At 39.7% G+C, this 14,038-nt stretch overlaps 1 protein-coding gene across 1 annotated transcript in view; it reads right to left on the reverse strand.

The window, feature by feature from the left end:
* The window catches only part of CSMD1 (CUB and Sushi multiple domains 1), a 1,252,749-nt gene that overhangs the window by 376,104 nt on the left and 862,607 nt on the right, over nt 1-14,038 (reverse strand). Inside the window, exons 12-13 of the mRNA XM_038771657.1 lie at nt 7,970-8,073; nt 2,284-2,396 (exon numbers count right to left, since the gene is read on the reverse strand). Coding sequence (XP_038627585.1) covers nt 2,284-2,396; nt 7,970-8,073 — 217 coding nt within the window. The remainder of the gene's footprint in view (nt 1-2,283; nt 2,397-7,969; nt 8,074-14,038) is intronic.

Raw genomic sequence — 14,038 nt, forward strand, 5'->3', positions numbered from 1 at the left:
GAACATTGAGGCCGTCCCCTGTATCCACCCTTCCTTTTTGCATAAGGGGAAACTGAGGAAAGAGGTGGGGTCGGGCTGGGCCCCTGAGGCGGTGTGAGGTGGGAACTATGACCCAAGCACTGTACTAAGCATTGGGGTGGATACAAACAAATCGGGTTGGACAGAGTTCCTGTGGCACATGGGGCTCACTGTCTCAATTCCCATTTTACAGATGAGTTAACTGAGGCACAGAGAAGTGAAATGACTCGCCCGAGATCAAAAAGCAGACATGTGGCACAGCTGGGATTAGAACACCCCTGACCTTTGGACTTCCAGGCCTGTGTTCATTCATTCATTCAATCGTATTTATTGAGCGCTTACTGTGTGCAGAGCACTGTACTAAGCGCTTGGGAAGTAAAAGTTGGCAACATATTGTATCCACTATGCCATGAATTTCTCTAAGAAGCAGTGTGGCTTAATGGAAACAGCCCGGGTTTGGGAGTCAGAGAATGTGGGTTCTAATCCCGGCTCCACCTCTTGTCTGCTGTGTGACCTTGGGCAAGCCGCTTAATTTCTCTGTGCCTCAGTTATCTCATCTGTAAAATGGGGATTAAGACTGTGAGCCCCAAGTGGGAGAACCTGATTGCTTTTTCTCTACCCCAGCACTTAGAAAAGTGCTTGGCACACAGTAAGTGCTTAACAAATACCATAATCAACTTCCCTGAACAACAAACCTGTGGGTCAAACTTCTTTCTCTATAAGCACAGCCAATTGCTTTTCAGTTCTTCCATACTGATACCTTGAAGGATATCTTATTTCCATTCTATTAGGCGGCTGACAAATCCAGTACTGTTGGTACTAAAACTACTGTGATTTCCACTTCATTTCTTAAGGTGACATTTTTGCACCAAGCAGACAGGGCCAAGGTCTTAGGCCAGGAGAATATAATGTCATGCCATTTTGTAAACCTCTCTGAATTGTTTAGGAAAGCCATGTCTTTCTTTGAATCAGCCTGGGAGTTTGGCACCATTTTCATCCGTGTTCCTTTCATCAAGTATGTTATATACTATATAGAAATATAGCCATGCCTGCCTATGAGTTTAAGCATAGATTTCCATGCCTATACATACAAGTAAATTCATATATGATATATAATCAATCAAAAGTATTAATTTAGTGTTTAAAGTTTGAAGAACATTGTATTAAGTTCTTGGGAGGGGACAGTATAACAGAGAGGTTTTTTTTTTTTTTTAATGGTATTTGGTTAGTGCTTATTATGTGCTGGGTAGAAACAAGTTAGACTGGATATAGTCCCAGTCCCACATGGGACTCACTATTTAAGTAAGAAGGAGAAATGGGTATTTAATCCCTATTTTGTAGCTGAAGAACTGAGGCACTGAGAAGTTCAGTAGCTTGCTCAAGGTCATATCAAAGCTCTGCTCACCCCCTGAAAATAAATAAATAGTCAATAAAAGTTCAAGGGCCCTATCTCTTGGGTTCAATTGCTCATTTCTTCCATTTGTCATTTTAAGTCACATAATAACCCTTTTCAGTTCTCTCTGTTATGTAAATTGCGTATACTGCCCTACCTCCTCGTGGCTCAGTGGAAGGAGCACAGGCTTTGGAGTCAGAGGTCATGGGCTCAAATCCCTGCTCCACCAATTGTCAGTTGTGTGACTTGGGTAAGTCACTTCACTGCTCTGTGCCTCAGTTACCTCATCTGTAAAATGGGGATTAAGACTATGAGCCCCCGTGGGACAACCTGATCACCTCGTAAACTCCCCAGTTTAGAATAGTGCTTTGCAAATAGCAAGCGCTTAATAAATGTTATTATTATTAAGTTGTGGAGCAGGGATTAGAACCCGGATCATCTAGATTCCAGGCTTGTGCTTTATCCTTGAGATCACGCTGCTTCTTGTTCCCTGCTCAAAAGGATTTTACAGTCTACTCTGTTAACATTAAAGTGAATGTGTTACATGCGTACAAGCTCTCCTCCGTATATTCATTCATTCATTCATTCATTCATTTAATAGTATTTATTGAGCGCTTACTGTGTAGAGAGCACTGTACTAACTGCTTGGGAAGTACAAGTTGGCAACATAGAGAGATAGTCCCTACCCAACAAGGGGCTCACAGTCTAGGAGGGGGAGACAGACAACAAAACAAAACATGTGGACAGGTGTCAAGTCTTCAGAATAAATGGAAATAAAGCTAGATGCACATCATTAACAAAATAAATAGAATAGTAACAGAATAGTGTGTTATATGCAAACACACACTTTTTAAATCCATTTTGGCCCTTACCTTGGTAAACAGCTTTAAAGCCAGGTGAGCCAATGCTGTCATCTGATTGGAGATGAAGCCACATCTGGTTGCTCATACTCACAATAAGGTCAGGTACATATGTTCCAGTCAATCTGCATTGAAAGACACAGCGTAATTAACAACATATATCAATTAAAAATGGCTCCAAGGCTATGATAAGACCTTAAAAATTGCAACTGTATCGTTACTTTTTAAACAAGGACTCCTGTTCATGTTTATCCATGTTTTAGAGACATAGTTGAACAGTAAATCATGTTGCAAACTCGTACTTCCCAAGCACTTAGTACAGTGCTCTGCACACAGTAAGCGCTCAATAAATACGATTGATTGATTGATTGATTGCTGTGTGACCTTGGGCAAATCACTAAACTTCCCTGTGCCTTAGTTACCTCACCAGCACTTAAAACAGTGCTTTGCACATAGTAAGTGCTTAATAAATGACATTATTATTATTATTTATCTATAGAATGGGGATTGAGATTAAGACTGTGAGCCCCATGTGGGACAACCTGATTACCCTGTAATTATAATAATAATGATGGCATTTGTTAAGCACTTACTATGTGCAAAGCACTGTTCTAAGCACTGGCGGGATACAAGGTGATCAGGTTGTCCCACGCCGGGCTCACAGTCTTAATCTCCATTTTACAGATGAGGTAACTGAGGCACAGAGAAGTTAAGTGACTTGTCCAAGGTCACACAGCTGACATTTGGCGGAGCCGGAATTTGAACCCATGACCTCTGACTCCCAAGTCCGTGCTCTTTCCATTGAGCCGCGCTGCTTCTCTGTACCTACCCCAGCACTTAGAACAGTGCTTGGTACATAGTAAGTGCTTAAAAAATACCATAATTAGTATTAGTATTATTAATTGAATATGGATTGCGTGATTTCCTGGGATATCCTTGTTCTTATTCCTGTTTTAATATTTGTAGAAACCTTTTGTCTGCCCTCTTGCATTGCACTGAGAGCTCTAGAAGGGTGGTGAATGTGTATGATTTGGTTTTGTTGTACTCTCCTGAGAAAAGTACAATTAGCTCAGTACTTTGCAATTAGTATATGTTGTCGATGATGTTGTTGATGATGATGGAGATAGTAGTAGCACTGCTTATTTTACAATTCTGTGCAAGGAGTCTTCAGTGTAATGAAATCACAAAGAAATGCAATCTATTATATTTCTCTAAGTCGAGCGTCATATCAAATTTGGAATAACATTGTCCACTACTACCAGTTTACCTGCAGTCCTCGAGTTAAATAAAGGAATTCCTTGGATAAGGTAATGAAGGACATATCTATTCGAGCATCTAAACAAAATATCATTACACTGAGCAATTAAATGACCGTACTCCTAAATACTAAGTAATAAGCAAAGTTTTTGAGTTAGTAGTCTTTTTGCAGTGGTAGTCAGGACACCAAATAAGGACTTTAATCAATCAATCAATCAATCGTATTTATTGAGCGCTTACTATGTGCAGAGCACTGTACTAAGCGCTTTAATAGAACAATTATAGATTGTGAACTTAAATTGTTGCTAAATCCAATTCAAGAATTGAATTAAAATGCAGAAAATGAATGAATGAATGAAATTAAAATGAATTAAAGATCTGCATATCTTAGTTTATCATTTACGCTTTGCGGGTTGTTCTTTCTGGCAAGATGAAGTGCATCACGTATGAAAATAAATCACTATAGATGAAGTTTACTTTTCGTCATTTGTCAGGCATTTTCCCTCAATTTTGATTGATTCAAATAACTTTTTCCAAGTTTGAGTCGTTGGGCATTGGGTTTGAAAAGTTACTGAAGATGAAATACAGGGGTGGCAGAAAACAGAGACGCAGGAAGGGGGTGGGTTCAAAACTTTAAAGAGACAAGCCTTTTTTAATCCCCTGTCAATCCCAGCTCTACCACATACCTCACTCAGCTGCCTGCATCATGTTCTACAAAAACATGCAGTCTATGCTTCCTTACTCCTCAAGAACCTGTACATCAAACAGAAATTCCTTGCCATAGGTTTTAAAGCACTAAATCATCTTGCCCCTTTCTACCTGATCGCCCTGATATTCCACAACAAACCCGCACCGCACTTTACTTCTCTATGCCAGACTAGTCACTGTACTTCATTCTTGTCTATTTCACTACCAACTTTTGACCACAATCTTCCCCTGGCCTGGGACTCCCTCCCTCTTCATATCTGACAGACGATCACTCTCCCCACCTTCCAAACACATCTCCTCCAAGAGGCCTTTCTCAACTAAGCCCTCATTTTCTCTTCTCCCACTTTCTTCTGTGTCGCCTAAATTCCCCGCACAGTCTATAATCTCTCAGGACCACAAATCCTCGTGGAAAGAGCAAAGGCCTAAAAGTCAGTGGATCCTCATTCTAATCCCTGTTCTGACATTTGTCTGCTGTGTAACCTTGAGCAAGTCACTTAACGTCTCTGTGACTCAGTTCCCTCATCTGTAAAATGGGGATTAAATCCTACTCCCTCCTACCTAGACTGTGAGTCCCATGTTTGTTCATTTCAGCCTTAATGGATTTATTAAGAGCTTACTTTGTACCAGGCCTTGTAGTGCTCAACTAGATACAGGATAATCAGGTTGGACAAAGTTCATGTCCCGCTTGGGGATCATAGTTTTGATCTCCCCCTTCTCCCCCCTCCATCCCCCCGCCTTACCTCCTTCCCTTCCCCACGGCACCTGTATATATGTCCATATGTTTGTACATATTTATTACTCTATTTATTTTACTTGTACATATTTATTCTATTTATTTTATTCTGTTAATATGTTTTGTTTTGTTCTCTGTCTCCCCCTTCTAGACTGTGAGCCCACTGTTGGGTAGGGACCGTCTCTATATGTTGCCAAATTGTACTTCCCAAGCACTTAGTACAGTGCTCTGCACACAGTAAGCGCTCAATAAATACGATTGAACGAATGAATGAATCTCCATTTTACAGTTGAGAGAACTGACTCACCAAAGAGTTGAGTGACTTCCCAAGATCACATAGCAGATAAGTATCACTGCTGGGATTAGAACCCAGGTCCTCTGACTTTCAAACCCGTTTTCATCTGGATAGGCTATTCTGCCTCTCATAACTGGAATTGCAGATCACTACTGCATTAAAACATGCTAATGTAATTTTATTCATTACATTACATTCATTTTATTAATGTTATTTACCAATGAACCATGAGTACTTCATTATCCAGCAAAAACTCCTCACTCTCGGCTTCAAAGCTCTCCATCCCCTCGCCCCCTCCTACCTCACCTCCTTTCTCTCCCTCTCCAGCCCAGCCCGCACCTTCCGCTCCTCTGCCCCTGCTAACCTCCTCACCGGGCCTCGTTCTCGCCTGTCCCGCCGTCGACCCCCTGCCCATGTCCTACCTCTGGCCTGGAATGCCCTCCCTCCTCTCAGCTGCCAAATGAGCACACTTCCCCCCTTTCAAAGCCCTACTGAACACTCACCTCCTCCAGGAGGCCTTCCCAGACTGAACTTGCCTTTTCCTCTGCTCCTCCTCCCCTCCTCATTGTCCCAACTCCCTCCCTCTGCTCTACCCCCCTCCGCACCCCACGGCACTTGTGTATATTTGTACGTATTTATTATTCTAGTCATTTTAATCATGATGTGTATAGATCTATAATTCTATTTATTTATATTGATGCTATTGATGCCTGTATACTTGTTTTGTTTTGTTGTCTGTCTCCCCACTTGTAGACTGGGAGCCCATTGCTGGGTAGGGATTGTCTTTATTTGTTTCTGAATTGTACCTTCCAAGCACTTAGTACAGTGCTCTGCACACAGTAAACACTCAATAAATAAGACTGAATGAATGAATAATGATGCTGTTTCCATGGCCTGCTCTTGAGCTCTTCTTTCCACTAAGTTCTGTTGCCCTAGTTTTTTTCCATGTCAAGTCTCTGGGCACCAAGTTGCCTTATGCTTCTCATCTGGCTTTTCCTGAAACCTGGAGAATATGCATCCTAAGGTACCATCTCCTCAGCAACCCTGGAATGCAAGATTTTGGGGTGGGAAAAGAAGTTAGAGGTGGGGTATAAAGGAAGCCTGGGGGATCTGCCTTGTCCAACCTAATAATTTTGGATGTATTTCTGCTTAGAACAGTGCTTGACACATAGTAAGCACTTAATAAATTCCATAATAATAATAAGAAGAATAAATTATTATCATTAGCTTTATTCCAGGGTCAGGTCTGTGGCTCCAAGTGACTTGTGAACATGCAGGCCTTGTAGCAGAGGAATGGACAACTTAATTTAGTCAGATCCTCTGAAATAAAGATCACCTGAAGTGCTCTTTCCCTAAAGCTAACTTTGTCCTTATCTCTGTCACTATCCCCAGGTCTAAGCCAAGGCCCAGCTTTATTTTTTCTGCTACATATATACCATATATATGTTGCTGACTTGTACTTCTCAAGCGCTTAGTACAGTGCTCTGCACACAGTAAGTGCTCAATAAATACAATTGAATGAATGAATGGAGGGGTATCAGGGCCCCATTTCTATCTTTCCTGCATTAATAATAATAACAATGATTGTGGTATCTGCTAAGCACTTACTATGTGCCAGGCACTGTACTAAGCACTGGGGTAGATGGGGTAAATGGGGTTGGATACAGTCCCTGCCCCACATGCAAGCTCAATCCCCATTTTACAGATGATGTAACTGAGGCCCAGATAAGTGAAATGACTTGCCCAAGGTCACACCGCAGACCAGTGGTGGAGCTGGGATTAGAATCCAGGACTTTCTTATTCCCAGGCCCGTGCTCTATCCAGTATACTATGCTTGAACCCATCTATTTTCAGGGGAGAGAATACTGGCATTTATTTGGGAAAGGAAATCTATAAGGCATGATGCCGACAGGGAGCTGAGGAATAGAGACCCTGAAAAGTCAAAAGCCCTGGATAAATTCCGCAAAAACATTCAACCATTTGGCTGGTTCATTTTAATTCAAAATGATTCAAACTACCATCGCTGCGAGGAACTATTTGATTTGAGTTCCCAACTGAGACGCTTTTGGTATAATCCTTCATGGAGATTTGGACCCTCAGGTCCTAGGCTTGTTGAATGTACTTCTTTAGCATACCAAAATTTTGCAGTATTTTTCAGCCTTCTAGTGAGTCTATCAATTCAGCCTGCTTAAAAGGGTGTCACTGAATATGTTATCACTCCTTTGAGAATCATACAGAACCTTTAAGGCATTGCTCAAATCTCATTTACTCCTCTGAAATTCATTAATTTCAATTCAGTGCTAGTTTGGGGAACAAAATCACTTTGACTTTTGGCTATTACAATTTTAGTTATTGTAAAGTCATGGTGTAGCCCACTAAATATTATGGTTTATGGAGTAGTCATTTTGCTAATTAAAAAAAAAACCCAACAACCAAGTTTACGTTTTAAATAGATGCATTTTTCGAGCACAATGAAATTAAATGTCTATTGTGTAAACACTGTCTAGGGAATTTCCAAATATTGGCATGAATTCTGTGTATTGTATTTACTCATTCTGCTGTTTCATTTGAAGTCTGACTTCAATTGTCCTGACAATTCTAGATACCGGTTGAATTAGGAGCAATAATAATGGTAATTATTAAGCAGTTTAGATGCATCTACAAAACACTGTTTTGAATTAGAAAATTCTTAAGGATATACTCACACATATAAGACTGTTCGAGTATCACCTACTTTCCCAGCATCTCCAACAGTTAATGTGTCATATCCTCTTTCAAGTTCAAACTCTTCAAAGGCAAGCTTTATCACCTAATGGGAGAGTTAAAAAAATATAGCTCTGATCTGTTGAAATAGTTCTCAGTCATATGCTTAGTACCATGATTGCTATACATTTGACATCACAAAATTAGACCACATTTACCCATCTTCAAGGCCGCCCTGAAAACCCACCTTTCCTGATTGTGTCCATGCTAAACGCTTAAAGGCGCAGGCATATCCCAGTATGTAAGTGGGTTGCAGTCTTTGAAAATGTCATTGATAGTGAAGCACTGTACTGTGGGGTTCATTTAGCCACAGTCCTCTTTACAATTAATTTAGGATAAATTTAAGAACCAACCTCGTTGTGTTGGTTGGGCTCTGGGCTCCCTTTTCCCTTCACCTCTACATCAAATCTCTGTCATGATATCCTGAGAGTCAGAGAAAATGATCTCAACCTGATTTTCACAAATGTTGAAAAACAGGGGATGCTGCTGGTAAGCTGTGAAACTAATCCTTTTTTAGGACAAGGTGAGCGAATTAAATACAATATTACAAAAAAAAAATCAAGGGGTGGTAAAACTATCGGAATCAAGAAACACCTAGAAAATCCAGATCAATCGTTACTGAAAGTTGCTCTTTTCTTCGCAAATTCCTTTGCAAATGATGTAGAGGGTTGCATCCAGCTTGAAGACTCTGCCATAATAGTAAAAACTGATATCACCTATGCCACAATTATGTTGGATACAATACAATAAAAAATAATTATAATAATTCTGGTATTTGTTAAGCGCTTGTTATATTCCAGGCACTGTACTAAGATCTGGGGTGAGTACAAGTAAATCGGGTTAAACACACTCCTTGTCCCACATGAGATTTACAGTCTTAATCCCCATATTACAGATGAGGTAACTGAGGCACAGAGAAGTGAAGCGATTTGGACAAGGTCACACAGCAGACAAGTGGCAGAGCTGGAATTAGAACCCAGGTCCTTCAGACTTCCGGGCCCAAACTCTATCCACAAGGACACGCTACTTATAATCTATGTATGTAAATTTAATATCAATCAATCAATTAACCACTTGTGAGCTGAGCAGTGTACTAAGCACTTAAAAAAGTGCAATATTATGGAGGGGGTAGATGTGATCACTGCATATAAGGAACGTAAAATACACAGGAGGGCAAGACCTACTCATGAAACCTATACCAGAAAAACAATCAACACATTCCTTTTCGAAGCTCCACCCCCAAATTGCATTTTAATGATTTCAGCCAACTGTTCTTCCCCTATTACCCCGTCAGAAAGAGTGTTAAAACAGATCGAATTCAAACTAATCTCCCCACCTGGATGAAACTGATGCAAACTTTCATCATTATGGGCAAACTAATGCTATAATTTGCCATCTGTAATTTTGATTTATGATGATGATGGTATTTGTTAAGCAGTTACTGCACACGGTAAGCGCTCAATAAATACAATTGAGTGAATGAATGAACTTACTATGTGCCAAGCACTGTTCTAAGTGCTGGATAATAATGATGGTATTTGTTAAGCTCTTACTTTGTGTGAAGCACTGTTCTAAGCACTGGGGGGGTTATAAAGTGATCAGATTGTCCCACGTGGGGCTTACAGTCTTAATCCCCATTTTAAAGATGAGGTAACTCAGACACATAGAAGTTGTGACTTGCCCAAAGTCACACAGCTGACAGGTGGCGGAGCCGGGTTTAGAACCCATGACCTCTAACTCCCAGGCCTGTGCTCTTTCCACTGAGCCACACTGCTTTAAAGTGCACCTTCTGCTTTCAGATCCTGAATATGTACACTGTAAAGCTGGATAGTCCAGTCAAAGATACGGGGTAGTCTTAGAAGTCATTATTTCTAGATGTATAGTTCTCCTCTAATACTTTTTCAGGCAATGTAAAAAAAAGAAGCCATCTACTAATAGAGTCAGACAAGTGGAATCTCAGTTTGAGTCACTTCCCTAGCTTAATTTCATTATGTCAGATATCTAGTGGAAGAGGGAAAAGGGGAGGATTGAACCCCTCTCTTTATATCTTAATCTTATGTTTCTGAGAGCCTGTGGCTAATATTTTTGATCATTAAATAAATCAGGCAATTTTGGATCCTCCAAATTCAACGCTAATTAACTCCAGCTAAGGTGACAATTTAGAACAAATTCATTAAAACATGAATCACTTGAATACAGGGCGGTAATGATATAGCTGGATTGAATGAAAATAATCTAAAACCAATTTAAATTGAAATGCTTTCCAAATACGAATACATTGTTTTTAGCAAGCTGGTTTGAAATAGGTGAGGAAAACTAGATGATCCAGCCTGTGTATTAAAATGTCCATTGGATGTGAACCTCACTTTTAATCTCTTCTCTTATGAACAGTTTGGCAATACGGAAGTGACCACACTCTCCAAACTTAAAAGAATAAAGTAGAAAATAATCACAAGAAATTGAAGGTAATACATTATCCTAACATCCTGACCTCATAACATAGCTTAGATTATTTTAATGAATGTTCTGCACTAAATCAAGGAAATAATAATCCATTAACACTTGAAAGTTGAGGCTGACAGTTCTGATGGCTGGCATCAGGAGGATTATATGACATCAACCTATGTTTTCACTGGGAGTGTGAAAGAGTCCCATTTTGTAAACCCGTGAGATGAGAAAAATAGATAGCTATCTGGTCAAATTTCACATTTAATCAGGGGGCTGGCAGCAAAAGAGAAATATTTATCTCAAAATTCAAAGAGAAAGTTGTATAAAACCAAAAAAGTAGTACACAAAAATTCACTTGTTCACTAGTATCCCAAGTGGACATTCGCCAAAGTGGGACATCAACTTGACAATCTCCACAGATGTATTTGGAAGGTTTTCATTTGCAAACACAGCTGTGTGACTTTGGGCAAGTCACTTAATAATAATAAATGATGGCATTTGTCAAGTGCTTACTATGTGCTGAGCGCTGTTCTAAGTGCTGGGGGAGATGCAAGGTAATCAGGTTGTTCCACGTGGAGCTCACAGTTTTAATCCCCATTTTACAGATGAGGGAACTGAGGCACAGAGAAGTGAAGTGACTTGCCGAAAATCACACAGCAGACATGTGGCAGAGCCGGGATTAGAACCCATGACATCTGACTCTCAAGCCTGGATTCTTTCCACTGACCACGCTGCTTCTCAACTTAACTTCTTAACTCAAATTAACTTCTCTGTGCCTCGGTTCCCTCATCTGTAAAATGAGAATTAAGACTGTGAGCTCCATGTGGGGCAACCTGATCACTCTGTATCCCCCCGCCATGCTTAGAACAGTGCTTTGCACATAGTAAGCGCTTAACAAATACCATCATTATCATCATCTAGCTGTACTTCTATTTATTCTGATGACTTGACACCTGACCACGTTTTGTTTTGTTGTCTGTCTCCCCCTTCTAGACTGTGAGCCCATTGTTGGGTAGGGACAGTCTCTATATGTTGCCAACTTGTACTTCCCAAGTGCTTAGTACAGTGCTGTGCACACAGTAGGCGCTCAATAAATACAATGAATGAACGAATGAATTATTATTATTATTATAAGAATAGTGTTTGGAAAAAAAACTGTCAGTTTAATAGGATTTACTATAGTAACTCTAGTAGTTTAAGTAGTTAGTTTATGCTTAAGACAATCAAGTCAGTCAAACAGACCCTGAACATGGGGTTCACAGGGTAACAAGGATGGAAAATAGGTATTTTATTCCCCATTTTTCAGATTAAGAAACTGAAATCCAGGGAAATTAGTTGATTGGCCCAAGGTCACAGAGCAGGCAAATGGTAGACCAGGGATTAGATTCCAGGTCCTCAGGCTCCTAGGAACTGTGCTTCTTGCACTAGGTAGAAATTTTTCCCTGATGATTATGGGAGGTGAGTAGAAAACAAAGAGTGAACTGAATTGCACTGGTATGAGCTACCACCATTAAGCCTGAGAGAGAAAGTTAAGTGCTTAGTAGAAGAAATGGCAATCACAAATTAAGTATTAGGTCACGAGAGAGAGAGAGAGAGAGAGAGAGAGAGAGAGAGAAACAGCCTGTTTAATATATTAACATAGCCTTTCTTTCAGAAATTGAGTAGGGCCAAAAACATGTCTTTAGCATAAAAACATCTATGTAAAAAATATTTTTATCTAATCATAGACTTTTTTCCCTCAGATATTCAGCTTCGGCTGGGTCATTTTCTAGAATAACTTAATGCAGAAAGTAGCCCAGTTTTAGTCATGGACAATTCCATCTCCACCCTTTACCCTCTTTCTGGTCATCATTTTACACATGATATACACTTTTTAAACCTATTTAAATTTTCTCTGGTGACACTGGACATCATCAGGAAGCAGTCCTAATCTCCCTTTCTATTTTGATTTTTTTTTTCTGTTTCGTTTCTCTCCCCATTCCAATTTGCATTTCCTTTTTACTCGTGTGTTTTTCGTTTTGTTTTTCTTAGTCGATTGTAGTTATTGATTGCTAACACTGTTCAGAGCACTGCATTAGGCACTTGAGACAGTACAAAATAACAATATGACAGACACATTCCCTGCCCACAGTGAGCTTTCTGTTGCTATGTATTTGTTGTACTTCTGTTCACCTATTTCTCATCTAGCCATTCCTGCTCTCTCTCTCTCTCTCCCATTGCTATCTGATTCTGTGCCTGCCTTGCCCATTGACCCCGTAAAATACTTCAGGGAAGAGATCATGTCTCCCCTGGAAACAGTAAATGCTTAAATAAATACTTTTGATTGACTGAGAGGCCAGCAAAATCGTTATAGAAGGGAAGCAGAACTAAATGAAAGTTCTTAAAAAACATTTTATGGAATGAATAATGAAGATTAAAGCGTATGCAATTGGAAAATGAAACCTACCATGACTAAAATGCTGATACACTGAAGCAGTTTAACTTTTCAGTAGGAAACATAAAGAAAAAATAAATGGATAAGAATCATGCTGGAATGATAGAATTTAATGAAACATCTACATTTAAGCATGCCATTCTGATGAAATGGAAGGTGGGAGATAAACTATATGTCCTTATTCCACAAGAAACAACAACGACGCAGAGATCAACTACTTGGGATAGGCCCAAAACGGGAAACAAGAAACAGATGAAAAATAATACAATTTGCAAATTATACAATTTGCATAATTAATGGAGGAAGGTTTGCACTTTGAATTTTCCTTTTGAGGAATACGATGGAAACAATGTCTACCCTATGAGATGGATCTAGTGTGATTTTCCAAGTTATCACTCATATGTAATGAGTATTCATAAATCATTTTAGAGAATGCAAAGCATAATGTAGAGTTCAGCATTGTAAAAGAAAATCAGCTACAGTATTTCAAATACAAACTACTGCTTCCAGACACTACTGAAATCTATATTTCTTATGAATGCTCAATACATCCTGATGATGGCAACATATTTTAGTTTGATGAGGATAGGCAATAAGTCTCTAAATCTTTTTCTTTAGGAAGTAGACAGATTAACTTTGTCCTCGATCTGCAGTTATTTCAGGAGCAAGCAAACTCGCTGCAAGATCATTTTATGTGTAAGTCCCTCTGATGATATTAATGATTTCTAAAGGGCAATAATAACAAAATGACAATGGTTGTTCTTATTATGGCATTACTAAAGCATTTAAGACACATCTCCTCTGGGAGGACTTTTCCAAACTAAGCCCCCTTTTCTCTTCTCCCGCTTCCTTCTGCATCACTCCGACTTGATCCCTTTGTTCTTCCCCACTTCCCAGCCCCACAGCACCTTTGCATATATCTGTAATTTATTTATATTAAAGTCTGTCTCCCCCTCTATATTGTAAGCTTGCTGTGGGCCAAAAATTTGTCTGTTTATTGTTGCATTGTCCTCTCCCATGTCCTTAGTACAGTGCTCTGCACACAGTAAATGCTCAATAACCCCAACTGAATGAAGTGTCAAGCCTTTGGGATATATGCAAGAAGCTTGGACTTAGTCCGAATCAGTCA

This window comes from Tachyglossus aculeatus, chromosome X1 (assembly GCF_015852505.1).
Source record: "Tachyglossus aculeatus isolate mTacAcu1 chromosome X1, mTacAcu1.pri, whole genome shotgun sequence".
NCBI lineage: Eukaryota > Metazoa > Chordata > Mammalia > Monotremata > Tachyglossidae > Tachyglossus > Tachyglossus aculeatus.